Consider the following 18,240-nt stretch of genomic DNA (forward strand, 5'->3'; position numbering starts at 1 on the left):
CTGCAATGCGTAACGCATTACGTCTACGTGAACGTTCACGCCACGCAAGCGGTATGCCATGTCTCATACAGTTCACTCTACGTCTACGCTTACGCAGCCTGTGTGGCCTACGCTTTTACGGCTTGGCGCGGCGCCTTGGTTCTTTTACATGTACGCGATTTACGCACGGTTTACGGTCGCACGGTAGCGGTAGTCGCAGTATTGTCAAGGAACCAGATTGAAGACGTCGTCGTTTATCATTAATTAGCGACCCGCCCCGGCTTCGCACGAGCAGCTTATTACAATTTTCGCGAAGATCTCTAATTTTCAGAAGAATGTAGCCTATGCAACTCAGGAATAATGTAGCTTTGTACCTACTAGTGAAAGAATTTTCAATATCGGTTCAGTAGTCCCAGAGATTACTCGCTACAAACAAACCTACAAACTTTACCTATTTATAATATCGTTCTAATGGTATAGTGCCCGGCAAACAACGTGGGCCTAAAGAGGTGTAGTTGAAAGTTGGCAAATCCGGGAAGCAAAAGTCCACGTATCAACCAATGGCGTGCACCAGCGCCGACTGATCAGCCAATCGCGTGCACGCGCCACTCGCCAGCCAATCGCGTCAGTACCCAAGATGTTTGCCGGCCACTGTATTCCTTGCGCTCAAGCCGTGTTGCGTTGGTGTTCATGTGAACGAGTCGAAACCGTGATTGTGGTGGATGAGGACGATACACGGTCGTGGTACGGTCGCCGTGCCTTGTGGAAGCTGTCGTCAGCTCATACATTACTTACTACTTTACACGGTACGGCAGGTACCGTGCCATGACCGCGCGCGTGTGAAAGGGCCTTTATGTCCACGAATTTTTATGGATTATAAACATATTCCTCCATATTACAAAATTCAATGGATTTTTTTTTCTATTTTGTATTATTAACATCTAGTTTTCTTTTGTATATTTCCCGCGTTAAATAATTACAATAATAATAATTAAAAAAAAGCATATTTTTTATCTTTTCATTTAAATTAAAAGCTACTACATCTACACAAGTGTTTATAATATTCCTTAATATTTACACATAGCTGAGTGTTAGAGTTAAAATATAGCTTTTTTAATCTGTATTCTCATTAGTGTTGCCAGGTTTAACTGTCAGAATAAATACGTGACAAATGCGGGTGAATCATCGACAACGGCATGTTTTTGGTTTTTGTTTAAAGAAATTCGAAAGGATACACAAAAAATATCCGATGACGATATTCCTAACCTGGCATCACTAAATAACAATGCTGGCATCTTAAAACAATAATAAAAGCTTTAGTATTGCCATTCTATGCTAAACTAATATCAGAATGACGCCATGGCAGAGTAAGAGATGAAACTAAGCAATTTTCGTTAACTTTTCTTAATTAATTTTAATGAAATATAGACATTTAAGTGCCTTTTACACATGGCGGCATTTTCACGCGAGCCCACGTTGCTATGAACGTGTGCTACTTACAATAAAAACAGTACCTTTAGTACAGTTTTTAACATCTCGACAACGTTGATAGATTTCGAGTATCGAAACGTAGCAACGTCAGACTTCAGAGTAAAATGGACCGCATTCCTTTCGTTAATCAACTTCAAAAGAGGAGGTTTTGTGTTCGGCCTGTATAGTATGTTGGTATGCATATGTTTGTTCGCGATTTTCTATTTAATTTAAAAAAATCACCTATTCGTAATTTCTCAATAACCAAAGAATCAATTTTGACAATTTTCTTACTGATGTAATTAATCTACATATTTTTAGAAAGGTTTTGTAGATGAATTGATACTGTAGGCCTAGGCACCAAGTACAAACTTTTATCATGGAACTCATGGTCCACAAACCTGATGTTCCATGGGTAAACCTAAGCCTTAGTTAGAGATAAGCAAATTAATGTCATGGAGAAATTGAGCCTAAAAATAGGGCAGCTTATGTCCATATTACTTAACGTTACAGTGATCCAATACTCGAGAGCAGAAATCTATCAACGTTGTCGACATTTAAAAACTTGTACTAAGCCTACGTGGTTTCGGGTGAAATGAATTTCCCCGTGTGAAAAGGCTTTAACATGTAAAATTGCTTAATTTCAACTCTGGAATAAACATTCACCTAACATAAAACATAATAACATATTTAATATACAATTGATCAAAAAAATCGTTACCTTATTTTTTTTTTTAAATTATAAACTTTTAAAAATATCCATTTATAATTTAGGATTTTTAGTGAAAATAACAATAACATTGTTAAAAAAGAAATTGCTGTCTTTTCTTTAGTTAAATGATTTAATTCGTTTTAGTATTAACAAAGTAAAAAAATAGAGGCATAGTAAAAAAAAAGAATAATTTTAGGCTACTTAGTAATTAAGTAATAGTTAATAATAAACACTTTCTTTCGTCCGAATACCGAAAAGTTACTTAAGAGTGCTCTCCACGGTTGCTCCAAGTCGAGCGTAGGCGCATGTTGTTTCAGTCAACATTTACGGGCAGGCATGCTCAAGAGTGAGATGGACGATATTTTAATAACGCAAACCAACGTTTGTTACTGCGTTTGTATTTTGAAAACTAATCCATATTTTAAACAAACTTATCACGTTTGAAATTATTAATAAAGTTTGTCTTAAAGCCATATTTTGTTTTGTTTTTACGTGGTTATGTACAAAGTTGCCTTATTTGGCCTAAAACAAGATATTTCAACTTTCGAAATAATTTTAAGATATTTATTTTTTGTCCGGCATAAATAATAAAGATATCAATCTATAATCGGCCTGCTATAGGTCTAGATTTCTAGAACAACAAATAATAGAATTAACGGGGTAATACGTTTGTATGAAGTGTGACCTTAAATGTTGAGCACTCTTCAAATATAAAGTATTGAAATTAGGGCATCCTTATATTTCAAATAACGTTTCAAAATTTTAAAGTGCTTCCGTGATTCGACGTGATCAAATGAAATATTCTCGCCATTCAATTTTGAACTTTCAAAAAATGGTCAATAAGGTTTTAAATAAATACCCTATAGGCCCTGTCGATTAGATTATCTACATTTTTACAAAATCGGTCGTAAGGATGAAAATTTCGCCTTGAATTATTTATTTATACAAATATTTATAATACCTATTTAATCAAACGTAACATGGCGAAATTTTAACTTACGGCCTGTATTCAACCGTTTTTTTAAATTCCTAGTTCCGCTAAAGGTTAATCCACACCTGCGCATACGCACGAACCGTGCACACAATGCGCATCAACATGCCGCGAATGCGTATATCATGTTTTTAAAATTCATTATAGGCAAGCGCTTGACCACAAAATCACACCTGATGGAAAGTGATGATGTGGCCTAAGATGGGACGCGTTTACCTAGAAGATGCCTATTCATTCTTGTTTTTAAGATTGAGATTGGTATGAAACACAGATCGCGTAAGAGTATTCCAAACCTTAGCCATGCGTATGAGGAATGAAGACGCAAAACGTTTCGTGCGTGCAGATGGAATGTCGACGATATAAGGATGGAAACTCGCCCGACGACGTCCTGCGGTTCGATGGCAAAATAGTGAAGGGAGGACAAGATCGAATAGTTCCTGTGCACACTCCGAAATATATCCTATAAAACACCGATAAGCCGACGACCTTACGCGAGTGATCGAGACTTTGAAGTTACGCCAGCAAAGGTCTTCGCCTATGAATGCACTATGTTAATTTTTTTATTTTTTATTTCATCATATTGTAATGAACCAGAATTATTTTAATATTACATATAGGATTCACTAATCTATTGGCACACCAAGACCTGGTAGAATGTGTAAGGTAACTCAATTGATGTAAGACCTACTTGTACCCACATTCCAGCGAATAAACCATTATTTATTTATTTATGTTTGTACTAAGTTGTACTCGCAAAACTCACGAACATGTACACGCCATGACTTGTACAAGGTGCACGCGAACCGCTCGCAAGCCCCTCGTCCACATTATGTTCTTATGGTGCGCGTTGTGTGCACGGTTCGTGCGCGTGCTCAGGTGTGGATGGGTCGTATTATCCGATTATGGGAATTGGCCGCTTCGAACCATTTTGGTTTTAAGATTCCGTAGTAAAACAAGGAACCCTTATGGTTTCATCTGTTGTTGCTGTTTGTTTTAGTGGATTTATGTTGTTTGGAGAAAACACAAAGGAGTTGAACAGTTTTTATTTACATTCAAGTCTTTTCTGGGCAACTCATCTGTCCGTCTGTCTGTCACAGCTATTTTATAAACAAACCACAAAAGTTGAAATTAAGGTATTAAATCCTGTTACTACTACACAGGCATATTTGAATTTGAAAAAAAAATCAGAACAAAACAAAAAAATATATTTAAGTACTTGATAGCTCGTTACGAGATACCTCATTGGATAGGCCTTTTAAAATCATTAAGAGGGACATAGTTTTTGGAAAAAAGTGCCATTTACAAAATAAACTAATTCAATGAACTCTTTAGCAAACGTCAAAACATTTTACGGTTATAATCGCTAATTTATAATGATTATCAAACTTGAAACTCATAGTGGGTTCACGTATTTTGTAAGATTCTTTAATTAATAATATTTATAATCACTAAGAAATCATTTATTTTTAATGTTGCAACTTTTTCTCTCAACAAAATTTATTATTTTTTTTTTGATCGACAATCGTTTTTATCAAAACATCTTGAGCTAAATAATAATTATAATACATCCTCCATTAGACATTTAATTTTTGAAATAAGTTTTTTTACTAATAATATTTAAAATAAATAACCACATATTCTTCTATTGACAAAATAATTATAATAAAGCCGGATACACCTGTAAGTTTTGTTCACGTCAATAGCTTACATGATTAACTTACGACTTTACTAATGTAAGCACTCTTTTAAGTACATTTACATTCATAAAAGGTTTGAAACATTTTTGTACTTTAAACTTTTTGATCATAATCACTTAGTCTATTGATTGACATAATGTTAATTTATCATTGGCCGTCGAAACAAGTTTTTTTTTCGAATCGGCGAACTTGTAAGTATGCCAACTGGGTTCAATGCTTTTTTACGTAATGACGTAAGCTACTTACGTGAGTAAAACTTACAGATCGCGGCCTGACACCAAATCCCATAAATCAACCAAAATATTTCAGCACTCCCAATCCCATTGAACATTCGGTCAACATCAAAATACATTTAACTGTCGTACATTTTTCCTCAGTTTGTTTAAAAGATAAACAGATCGTAGAAGCCTCGGAGAAACACGTAAGCGACGCGATTATCTCGGCACTTAAGACCTTTTGTATTTAGGTTTTTACTCTATCCTGATTTGATTGTCAGTTTGCGGTAACAAGATCGTATGGGCCTAACTACCTACTTGTTTACCTTTTAAGTAAACTAAAGAAAACTAAAGTATAACAATATTTGCAAAACACTTGCCTCTATATAACAAATATTTGTTACAGTCATTCAAGTTGATTTGGCCAATGAACGACAAATTACATTTATAGCTCTGTGACCTATCCACACTGAAGTAACACTTATCCGTAACTTAGTAACACTCTCCGTGACTTAAGTAGTCCAATTTTACACTGTGCAAAAAATTATTACTCAAGTCATGGATAAGTGTTACTTGTAAGTCACGAATTATGAGTTATAAAAATGTACTATACTCGTGACTTTAGCAAGTCCTATATGTGTTACTTTCGGGCGTTATCTCACTCTGTGAAATAATGAACTACTTAAGTCACACGTATTGTGATGTTGCGTGATCTAAACTAAACCCTTACAGTACTAAAGCACCGGTTATCCGTGACTTAAGTTGCACATTTTTATAGCGTGCAATAATCGACGAGTAGGTTGACTCGTGACTTGAGCAAGTCTATTTATTGCTAGGTTCCGGCGCTAACTTAGGACGTGCAATAATGGACTACTTAAATCAACGTATCATAATTGCTACCACTTGGCCAACGCATTTAAAAAGTATTTGCCAATCATCAACACAAAAGTTTGACCCACAGTTCGGATACGTTCTTACTTAAAAATCATAGTCGGTCACATGTACATTACTACCATTTGGCCAACTCATTTGACAAATATTTGTCCAAACGTCAACACATATGTTTGACCAACTGTTCGGATATGTCGTTCTTTCTCAAATCATTGTCAGTTACACGTATTGTACTATTTCTACTTCCTACCAATAGGCCAACTCATTTGACACCATTTGGTCAATGGATATGACAAATATTTGTTCAAGCATGAACACAACTGCTTGACTAACTGCTCGGATACGTCGTTCTTTCTCAAATCATAGTCAGTCACACGTATCGACTACCACTTGACCAACGCATTTGACAAATATTTGTCCAAACATCAACACAAATGTTTGACCAACTGTTCGGATACGTCGTTCTTTGTCAAATCAAAGTCTGCCGCCTTACCCCGCTGTAGGATCTCTATGGTGGACCTGGACTCCAGTTGTTTGATGTGTTGCATCACTTTGGGCTCAGGCAGCGGTTGGGTCGGCCTGGCTACGGTGAGGGTAGTGTTTTTGAGCGCGCGGGCGAGGGTTTTGAGGAATTTGTACCATTGTCGCTCGTTGGACGTCGCTTCCGGCGTGTTTACGAGTAGGATGGCTCTTTCCATTAGTGCGCAGACGCAGCTTAGCGTTAACTGAAAATGAAAACAAAAATGTTACTCTTTACTATTACTCTTGTATTAATATTATAATAATATGTGTGAAGAATTCCAATTCTATTTACTTGAAATTAGTAAAAGATAGAAATAATTAATTAAAAATGTTTACTGTATGTTCGTGAAACTATAATGTTAGAACTGTCCTATTATAACTGTTACTGTATATAAACTGTAGAACCAACTCCATTCAGCGGTCTTTCCACTAAATTTCATTATAGGGATAAGAGACAGATCAACGAATTCCTGAAAGGCCGGCAACGCGGTAATCACTTAACATCAGGTGACCCGCCTGCTCATTTGCTCACTATTTTTATTTAAACTAAATATATTAGTTATAATATAAGCCACTAACCGCCGACGTAAGCGCGTGCGGCGTTCTCGCGGGGTCTAAGGCTTCTGCCAGGTGGCCGCACGATTCGATCACCGCCGCCCAGCCTGTTGAGTTCTGCATGTATCTGAAAAATAATCATGAATATAAATAAAACCCCCATGAATATAAATAAAAAACCATTTATTCATTTATGAAATACTCTATTGATGTATGACATACTGGGTCTCCGCAGTCTCCAGCGGGGTGATTCGCTAACTCAGTGATATTACACTGATAGCCAACCGAGCTCATTTGACTATCACGCAGATTTCGATATCACTCAGTGAAGCAGCAATGTAGAGCCACCCAATATCAAAAATGCGATCGGTGGCTATCATTCAGTACTAAGCACTTAGTTAGGCAGTAGTACTAGTAGGTACTTACTTGCGATAGTGTGGCGATAAGGCCGCAAGTCCACCGTCGTCCCTTCGCGAGGCGGAGGGCAGGGCTCGCAGGATGCGCGACCACAGCGCGCGCAGGCGTGCGTGCGTTCCCGGCGCGCGCAAGAGGAAGCGAGACAGAAGCACCTGGCGACAAATAGCTTATCAGAGAGCTATTTATATAACTCGTGCGCATTAACAAATTTTGGTTTTTGAAGATGGAAGTTATGTTGAAAGTTTGAATGTTTTAATTTTATGAAGATTGCTATGAATAAAAAGGATTAACATGGCACCTGGCTCGAAAACAACCTTCCTCCCACTTCCCCGCGCGATGCCCCGCTCTCGCCGTGCCGCTACTGGTCTCGCACGGCGCGGCGGAAGTGGGGGGAGGGGTTGTTTTCGAGCCAGGTGCCATGTTAATGCGCACGGGTAATACTAATCTATATATCTATATACTAATAAATAAAATTGAAGTGTCTATCGGTTTGAACGGGCTAATCTTCGGAATGGCTGAACCTATTTTGACGAGACTTTTACAGATAAGTAGAGGATTAACCATAGGCTACTTTTTTAACCGACTTTAAAAATAGAGGAGTTGTGTTGTGGCCTAATAACGTGTGTACTTACTCGTAGGAAAGAAATCAAGTAATGGACTCACCCTGCCTTTCCTAACCGTCATCATTTGCGGTACGCGGTCGCCGAACAGCAACCCCGCGAACATTTTGTTGAGAATCTCGTCCTTGTCCTCGTCCAGAAGGTTCTTGACTGGTACAGGCTTCTGGTTCACTGCCAAGTTCACTACCTAAAACAAACAACATATTACAATACTACAAAAAAAGGCTAAGTGCGAGACTCGCACACGAAGGATTCCATCATACTAGAAATAACACTTTTTCATGATGTTGTTTCATGTTGATTTTCAGTTTTCAGATTTTTTCCTTTACTTAGGCTATTGGAAAGGCAGCCGTGGCATTAATAGACAGGGGACCCTCGGTTGGTATTCGCCTCCGACTCGCTTTCCACCTACCCTTCAGCGTCGCTTTGTCCCTCATCTCTCTCTCTCTCTCTCTCTCTCTCTCTCTCTCTCTATCTCTCTCTCTATCTCTCTCTCTCTCTCTATTCTTCAAAAGAATTGCTGCATCACCTGTTTTTCTTCTCCTTCAACACAAATTCTGTGTCGCTCTTACCAGCTTGTTTCTCTTCTCGCTCTGCTAAAACACAAGTTAAGCGTTGCAATAAAGCACACTAACCTGTCGTTTGTCTATACAGTCACTCTTGGGGCTGTCCTGCTTGGGCCTCCGCTGAACAGACTCGATGGTCTTGAGGAAGGAGTTTGAATCCTCCTCAGGCTCGTTTTCAGCCTCCTTCTGCGCCGCTTCTAGCAGCTTTTGTTTCTCTTCTCTCTCCTACAACACAATATGTAAACCAGTGTAAATAGAAAACATTAGAATAAGATTTGCATCATATGGGTTTCATAAACCTATCTTGTTACCAACCCCCTTCTTGTTCAAAAATCATCTGAGGCATTTTTTTGTCATTTTGCGCGATAAATCAATGACTAATTAGTAATTATGCATAAAAATAAATAAAAATCTGTTTTAGATTGAACAGGTAATGCCGTTTCATATGATAACCCACTTGGTAAGTATAGTTATCTTACTTTGAAAATTGAAAATATTTATTACTTGTTCATGAACATTTCACAGTTTTCGGATTTTCCCTTTACTTGACTCATGACAACACACAAATTTCATGACTCTAAGTCAAAAGGAAGTACCCTATAGGTTTTCTTGACAGACGACAGATAGACAGAAAGACGAACCTTCAATATGAGCGCGTTGGATATCGCCAGCGGGTCGTTGAGCTCCTCCAGCCTCAGCAGGATGAGATATAACGCCTCTATGTCCAGCAACATTTGCTTCGTCCGTCGCATTTCTCGTGGCACCTGAAAACAATACATCCTAATATTATAAATGCTATAATCTATACATATAATAAAATTGTAGAAAAGTGGTGTCTGTACAATGGAAATATATAAAAAAAAATAGCAGGGGTTGTTATTATATCGATGCCGAACCCGAAACTGTAATTAAATTCTTTTTTGTCTGTTTGTCTGTGTGTTTGTGCACGCTAATATCAGAAACGGCTTATTCGATTTAGATACGGTTTTCACTAATATATTGTAGTAAGCTTCACTTAACATTTAGTGTTTATTTCATGTCAATCGGTTCATAAATAAACAAGTGTAAATTAAAAATTCATAACACCCCCGACAAGTGAAGGTTACAGTAACTAGAAAAGACCGAAAAGACCTGATAACTTTCAAACGGCTGAACTGATTTTCTTGGACTATTCCGCGCCTACAATCTAAAGTATCTGAGTTTTCCAAAACATCATTTTCAAATAAATAATTATGTATTTAGGAAACGTCCATCTTGACAGCTTGACATTTGTCAATCGACATAATATTAAGAACCTAACGGTTATCTAACCTTCTTTTCTACAAGAAAACTAGAAAAGAGCTGATAACTCTTAAACGGCTGAACCAATTTTTTTGGATTATAGCTAAGAACACTCTCGATCAAGACACCTTTCAAACAAAAAAAAGTAAATTAAAATCGGTTCATTCGTTTAGGCGCTTCGATGCCACAGACAGATACACAGACACACAGATACACAGACACACAGATACACAGATACACACGTCAAACTTATAACACCCCTCTTTTTGGGTCGGGGGTTAAAAAGTTATGTCAATTTAAAGAATCCCGGCGAACATTTTTAACGTACAGAGTATATGCTGCCCGAAAAGTCACTATTCCACGCGAACGAAGTCGCGGGCACAGCTAGTGTATATTATAAATGCTATAGTGAGACTGGTTTTTTAGTTATTTGGGTAGTGCTTCAAAATTATGAAACACAATTCGTTTTTTGTTATAAATACTGCTGTATTCATACCACGTATGAATGTGTAATAATAGTACGTAAGTAAATAGTGGAAAAAAAAAAACAATAATTAGGGCCTATTGATTGGCGAGCGAGGTAGAGGCGGAAGGATACGGGCAAGCACGTAAATATCCGATTGTAACGAAACTAGCACCAATTATGATGCTTGTGTTTTGCACAAAACCCATTTTTGCGCTTTTTTAGCCCTATTAATGTCACTGTCTGCTGTCTGTCTGTGCGTTCAAATCATGTCACAGGTCCCTAGCTCGTAGACGAAATGAGTTACAAACCTGAAATTTTGGTATTCGGTGTAAAACATTGACCGGAATCCAAATATTGAATTGGAAATTCAATTAAACTACATATTTTTTACCGGATCCACTAAAAGTAGTGGGATCTGATAGGTACCAAAATGTGCTGAATCTGGATTGCAATTCCTAGTTGAAGTCAAGACCTGAATGATCATTCATCTATCATTCTTAGAGGCTGTCAAAGCGGCGCTTACCTCAGCGGGAGTGGTGGTGCTGCACACACTGGGCGCGCGCGAGGCGCGGTCGGACGCGGGCTCCGCCACCACTTCCACGTCGATGATCTTCCGCGGCGCGGTTACACTGCCGCACTGGAACAAAAACTCATTTTTAACTATCCAAAATAACTGGGCAGTAATAAATTCGTAAGTTAATCATGTAAGTTACTTACGTAAGTAAAACTTACAACTGTAATCGCGGTTTAAGGTCAAGTTTATTTACTACTAGCTGATGCTCGCGACTTTGTCCGCGTGGATTTACATTTTTCAAAATCCCGCGGGAACTCTTCGATTTTCCGGACTAAAAAGTAGCCTAGGAGATAGATTATACCCTGGATTAACACAATCCAGGGTTTAATAATCTAACTCCATTCCAAATTTCAGCCAAATCTGTTCAGCCATTTTTGCGTGACTGAGAACAAACATCCAAACATCCACACTTTCACATTTATAATATTAGTAGGATAATATGTCATACCTGTAATTTCCCAAGGGAATTCTCAAACTGCGTAGGGACATAGGTCCTAGGCGCGTCTTCGCTCGTGGAGTTGTGTCGGTGAGAGTTGTGTCTCTCGCGGTTGTGTCTGAGCGTCTCCGATTCTTGCTTCACCCCTGGGTTATAGAAACAAGCACATTTTTTTAAATATGAAAATAGCAACAAACGAGCAGGTGGGTCATCTGATGTTAAGTGATAACCGCCACCCATGAACATTTGCAGCACCAGAGGAACCGCATATGCGTTGGCGGTTTTTCTAGTAAACAACTCCAATCAACAGGTCATCAACAGGTATTACACCATTACACAGTGCACTATACTAGCTTCTTTCCGTGGATAAGGTATAAGAATAATGAAAATTGACTTACCTTTTGTATTGAAATACCTTTTTAAATATGTCTAGCGATAAAAAACTGCTCACCTCCACTATAGAATGGATGGTTCTGCTGGTTTGCTTTATGAGCCTCCTTGATTCCTTCTTTTTCTTTATTCGCCTGCCGCTCCAAAAATACCTGCAAAAAAATGTTATTTTTTTTAAATATTTAAAGAAAAAATGTGATTCAAAGCAATGTAAGTCATGAAAACTTGAATCATCATCAATCACCTAACTCACACTAGGGTCATTAAACCCACGTAGGGGTCCCGAAACCCGTAAAAAGGTATAAAGGCATAAGGGTTATTAAACCTGTGTACACATAATAATTAAACCCCTGTAGGGGTTAAACGAACGCAGGGGTCACCAACCCCATACAGGGTTCATCAACCCCACGCATGGGTTAACTAAAGGTTGCCTGGAAGAGATTGCTCTAAGCAATAAGGCTGCCTTTGCACACAATTGTTTTTTCTGTTTTTCTTCTTTCTGTGTTGTGTTTCTTTTCATGTGTTTTTTGTGTGCAATAAAGTCTTTCTATCTATATATCTAATTACACACAAATTGCACAGTGAATACTCACAGTATAATAGAAGTCATGTATATAGGGTGTTCCAGTGTTTAGCTGTAGCATCTGTATGTTTATAAGCCACTGCTTTTCGCGCTGGGTCATCAAACCCATATAGGGGTCATCGGACTCACTCGCACTGTCGTCACTGTTGGAATGTCTGAAAAGGATAGAAAGATAACCTTTAAAGTCTGATGACCTCTCAAAGTCAGGGCTTGTATGGTCGTAAAATAACAGTTGTTTAAACGTTATTCAAAACACATCTGTAAGCTTGGGTGATAAAATTTACACACCACACTGTATTATGACTTCTTTAATATTTTATAAATGGAAAAGCTGACTGACTGACTGATCTATCTACACACAGCCCAAACTGCTGGATGGATTAGGCTCAAATTTGGCAAAATTAGGCTCAAATATGAAAATAGCTATTATGAAAGGTTTTTGATAAAGTTAAAAACTAAAATCCAACTGCGATCGTCTTAATAAACGCTGAAATAATATAGTAAAATTGTTTTTCTGTCGCTTGGTATATTTTAATGTTGAAATACATTTATACTTATGAACTCAGAATTTTCTCCTCTTTCATTTGACACCCCAATCGATACAATAGCAAAAAAATACACATACACATTCACTGCAAGACAGCTATTCACCCAATGTAAATGAAAAAAAAATTCTCAAGAAAAATGATAGGAACAGAATTTCTAAAGAAATCAACTCACCTATTAGAATTCCCAAAGGAGCCATTTTGTCTATTGAACATTGGATGGTTATTCATCATATTATTTTGGTTATTGAATAACCTATTATTCAACATTGGATGATGGCTCGCATTATGAAAACTGTTATTAAATTGCAACATAGGATGTGTATTCTGAATTAACTGAACTAAATTCTGTGATGTTAAATTCTTGTTGTTATAAACCCGGCTCTTAATTTTCGGTTGGTTCACGTTTTGACCAGGTTGGTTCAAATTCTGTCCAGATTGATTCAAATTCTGAACATTATGGTTCAAATTCTGTTGTCCAGACTGGTTCATATTCTGAACTGATTGGTTCAAATTCTGAGCCTGCTTCTGGTTATTTGGTGGCGATTGGTTCATCATCGGTTTGATCTGTTGGTTCATGTTTTGGTTCATCTGATTGATTTGTTTCATTGGTTGGTTCATGATCATGTTGGGTTGTGATATTGGTTGCTCGTTTTTTGGTGGTATTGATGGTCCCTAAAAGTAAAATTCGACATTTGGTTATTGATTGTCATTCATTTATGAGGAATTCATTTTGAATAATTACTGATTTTTTTCACAATGACATTACCAATAAAGGAATGTTGCTTAAAAATAGAAAGTCAAATTAAAATTGATCACTACTTACACGAAAATTCTGGTTGAACTGATTCATGTTAGGACTAAAATTCTGCCTTGGCATGCCCATACCAGGAGGTGGAATCATCCTTGGTTGACTCATCATGTTATGCGAAAACTGGTTCATGCCAAACTGATTACCATTTGGGATCATCTGGTTCTGACCCATTTGGTTCATCTTTTTATTCATATTTGGCCTGATTTGGTTCACGTTTTGTCCCATCTGGTTCGTATTTGGCATTTGATTTACATTTGGGATCATCTGGTTCATGTTATGGCCCATTTGATTCAAACTTTGCCCCATTTGGTTCATATTTTGGCCCATTTGGTTCATACTTTGACCCATTTGGTTTTGCATCACGTTGTTTTGACCGATCTGATGCATGTTCTGCATTTGATTCATCATTCCCTGTCCCATGCTGTTCTGAAATGTCATTTGATTTGAGTTTTGCATGAATTGATTGTGGTTCATTTGGTTCATGTTTTGTCCCATCTGGCTAACATTTTGTCCCATATTTTGGCCCATTTGATTGACACCTTGGCCCATTTGGCTCATGTTCTGACTCATTTGGTTTATCGTTTGTCCCATCTGGTTCATACTTTGTCCCATTTGATTCATTTGGCTCATATTGGGTCCCATCTGGTTAATGTTTTGCGTCATGTGGTTCATCATGGGGTTTGTTTGTCCCATCTGGTTGTTTTGGCCGATGATCTTGTTGAGCGATTGGTTCATGGCCGCCATGTTTGTCGGCTGTTGTAAAGGCGCCGGCGCAAACGGCGGAGGCACCGGTGCTTGGAGTCCAGGCGGCCTTTGAAGAATGACTGGAAATCTAGGCTAAAAAGGTGTAAACTTTACATTAGTAACTCTTCAAAACTTTGTTAACTCAGACAAACTAGATAGGAGAACTTACTTGGAAATAGTTCTGTGTGAAGTTTGCTGGGGCCTGGTTCTGGCGCAGCTGTCTTTCTAGCTCTTCCACCGTACAGACATTCTTGAGCGCCGGCCCTGGCTGTAGACAAGGTATAGGTATTGGTACTTATTTTTATTCAACTTAAAAATTTACTTTTCATAAGAAAATGTTAAATTAAATTCATTCGTTTTGCTTTTCTTAATAATGAAGCAATCTCAGAGCAAGTGGGAAAAAATGAATATTCGTCATGACTCACAGTTGGTCTAGTTGGAGTGGATAAAGGTACATCATGTCGCCACACACTCGAGCCGAGACTCCGTGACAGTGGCGCGTCTGTTTCGTCGAGGACTAGCTGGGATAGTGAGGCCTCTGTAAGAAACAAAACTGTTGACCACATGTTCAATAGCTTTAGCTACTTCATTTTATTGATAAATCTATAATCTATAATAGATAATTGTATATTTAGATTAAACTGACTTCCCATAGCATTGGCTTACTTCACCATGGTTTATGCTATACTAGAGGATGCCCGCGGCTTCGCCCACTTGAATTTCGGTTTTTTTAAATCCCGTAGGAACTCTTTGTTTTCCGGGATAAAAAGTAGCCTATGTCCTTCCCCAGGAAGTATCCCAAGTCTGTACCAAATTTCATTAAAATCGGTTTAACGGTTGGGTCGTGAAAACGTAGCAAACAGACAGACAGACACACTTTCGCATTTATAATATTAGCATGGATGTTTTGTCAAATAAAGATAGATAAATAGATAGAAAACTTTGTTGCACTCAAAACAAGAACAAAAAAAATAATTAAGAACTTATAAACTAAAACAATTGTATGTAAAGGTGGCCTTATGGCTTAAACTCCACCAGGCAACCTTCGTGGAAGCTAGGTTAGAGGGTCAGTCCGGGAGTCACTATAAGGAGTTATGTGGAGGTGACTTAGGTAGGGTTAGTTAGCGTTTGTTGAGGGCAGTCCATGTTGCCTCGCAGTGCAAGAGTATTGTTAGTACATCCTCGAAGGCTTGATTTATCTAACGGTTATAATCCGGACATATCTAGTTAATCATTTATCTAAGGTTCACAATTTATTATTTGTCAAACACATTACCAAGTCGCGAGTCAGCCTCCTCGAGCGCCGCATATCGGCGGTTACTCTCAAGCTGCCCCGCCAGCTGTTCATGCTCCACTTCCCAGTCAAACTCCTCCGCTACAACAAATTTGTATATTTTTGTTTTTTTTACTCCAAACAGATCACACCAAACAGATAATGCGGCCTAAGGTGGAGCGCACCTGCTCAGAAGGTGCCTATTAACTGTTATTTTTAAAGGTACATTGTTAATTCAACACTCGAAAAGAGCAACTGCTGAGTTTCTTGCTGGTTCTTCTCAGTGAAAACAACATTCCAAACCAGAGGTAAATTATTTTGATGATTCAAAAGCACTTATAAAAGTTTTCTTGAATAAAAATTATTCTATTCTATTATAGCTAGTAGGAAAACATAAGCCAGAAGGGCATTTTATATTATAGCAATGCGTATTAGAAATGAGGAAACAAATTGTTTCATATGAGTCAGTGGGATTTCAATATTTCTAATAATATTACCAAGTATAGGGCTATTCTCAAAATGAGAAGGGTTTAAGGGTCATAGTTCACCACGTTAGCCAAGTGCAATTAGCAGATTTCTCACACATTTGAGAACATTACAGAGAACTCTTAGGTATGCAGATTTCATCACGCTTTCTTTTACTGTTAAAGCAAGTGATATTTAATTGCTTAAATAAAATGCTCATAACTCTGAAAACTTAAGAGGTCCAGAGGGTACAAACAAGGGCCCAAGATCAAACCCAAAATCCTGGACTAGGAGGTCCATGTTTTAGCCACTACTGACTGGGGCCTAGGCTATCAATGCTAAGTTTATTGCTTGAATAAGGCAGTTACTTCTTATAGATCAGAAAAACCCATACGCATTGTATGCAAAGAAATTAATGAATCATTTATGGATTGACAGATCTTAAGTATTACTTACAGTCTTCTCCAAAGGTTTCATCATTGAGAGCATCATACTCATCCTCTGATGGCTCTCCACCACCTTCATCGTCATTTAAGTTCTGTAAAATAATAAAAGGAATAATGTGGTGCTATAAATATGGTTGCCACTATGGCCATGGTCATGTGAAGTCACCATGTGAAGGAAAAGGTGACTGACTGATCTATCAACGCACAACTCAAGCTACTGGACGGATCAGGCTGAAATTCGGCATGCAGATAGCTATTATGACTATGACATCCACTAAGGATTTTTGAAAATTAAACTCCTTGGGGCAAAGTCACAGGCATGAACTAGTAGAATTATAAATTCCTGGAGTTTGTCATGGACTTCGTCTCAGACCAGGGTGCATGTGAAACCTTTGTAGTTTAGCTTGTTGTAACATCATTGAGTTGTAATTATCATTTATCACGTCATTTCTATTGAATCAGTAACTGTAATAAAACTTATATTAAAATGGGTTTCTACAAAATATGTAAGCATAAGTAGTAAACATAGTTTCTGAAATTGCTTAAAATGTTAAAACTTATTTCAATATCAAGACAAAAGCTCAAATTGAAATGTAATAGTTTTTTAACTTAGAGCTAATTTTATGTTCATCTTTTGTTTTTCTCTCCATAAAAACGATGCACAGCTGATTTTATAATCTTATGTTTGGATTAAGCTTATCAGTACTGCTACAAAGATTTTGTGATTTAGTTAATTAAATAGGAATTCAAACATTCAATACCTACTTAATATTTAAATGTGTAGAGTTTATAAAAGTTATCTCTTTAAACCTTGTACTCCATTATTTTGTAATTTCCACAAAAACCTTGTAAGAAAACAAATTGAAAATAAACTTCATGGAAAGACGGAAAGCTGCACAAAAACATCCTCACAACAACTGTTATGAGTAATTCACGTTTGAAAAACAAGGCTACCGATTTAGAAACGCGATTCTCAACAAACAAGTAGTAGTATGTGTACCAAATTTGTATATTGTATGATGGGACCTCGAAGTATTTCACATTTCTATCCATTTTAACTACACATATGCTGTTTAAAGAAAATATCCAGTTAGTTTAAAAGTATAATATTACAATTTATTGCGAAACTAACACGTTTTTATCGAGGAAATAAGCAAAATTGTCGCAATGAGCAATGGTTTGGCACGCTGGCACCCCCATTTCACAGGTGATTTGTAACTTGTTAGGCACTAATATTCGTCCCAAATTGTCTTGAAATTCATTAAAACTTACCGATAGCGAAGTATCGAACCCGAAAAAAGAATCTGCCATTGGAATTTTTCATATATCCTGAAAGAAAATGACATGACTTGTCACGCTATTGTGTCGCAACTTGTGCTGGCGCCATGTCTTTATGCGTTTTGTTACACGCATCAAGCTATTTATTGTAAATAAAATTTATTTAACTATAGGTACCAAAATTACCTCTACTTGCAAAATACGTAGAATCAGTATGATAATTACTATCTTAAATACAAAACCATAGTTATAAATATAATTGGCTTAATACTGTTGCGTTTTTGATTGTAATCAAGTTACGTTATCAATA

The 18,240-nt window shown here is 37.4% G+C and overlaps 1 protein-coding gene across 2 annotated transcripts; it reads right to left on the minus strand.

Moving 5' to 3' along the window:
• Window positions 1-353: 353 nt before the first annotated feature.
• LOC123870782 (putative uncharacterized protein DDB_G0287457) lies at window positions 354-18,050 on the minus strand. Of its 2 annotated transcripts, none has more exons than XM_045914199.1 (17): window positions 17,925-18,050; window positions 16,663-16,744; window positions 15,745-15,843; window positions 14,894-15,006; window positions 14,638-14,736; window positions 13,737-14,561; window positions 13,086-13,585; window positions 12,376-12,520; window positions 11,844-11,934; window positions 11,405-11,538; window positions 10,906-11,019; window positions 9,277-9,399; window positions 8,705-8,860; window positions 8,113-8,256; window positions 7,459-7,601; window positions 7,057-7,159; window positions 354-6,680 (listed from the first exon to the last, which is right to left on the minus strand). In XM_045914199.1, the coding sequence occupies exons 1-17, from the start codon at window positions 17,961-17,963 to the stop codon at window positions 6,381-6,383; spliced, it is 3,210 nt and encodes a 1,069-aa protein (XP_045770155.1). In that variant the 5' UTR covers window positions 17,964-18,050; the 3' UTR covers window positions 354-6,380. The 2 variants fall into 2 exon arrangements, with proteins under 2 accessions (XP_045770155.1, XP_045770156.1); XM_045914200.1 differs by having other exon boundaries at window positions 12,376-12,508; window positions 17,925-18,038.
• Window positions 18,051-18,240: the final 190 nt, after the last annotated feature.

The sequence above is a fragment of the Maniola jurtina genome, chromosome 13, assembly GCF_905333055.1.
Source record: "Maniola jurtina chromosome 13, ilManJurt1.1, whole genome shotgun sequence".
NCBI classification, from domain to species: Eukaryota; Metazoa; Arthropoda; class Insecta; order Lepidoptera; family Nymphalidae; genus Maniola; species Maniola jurtina.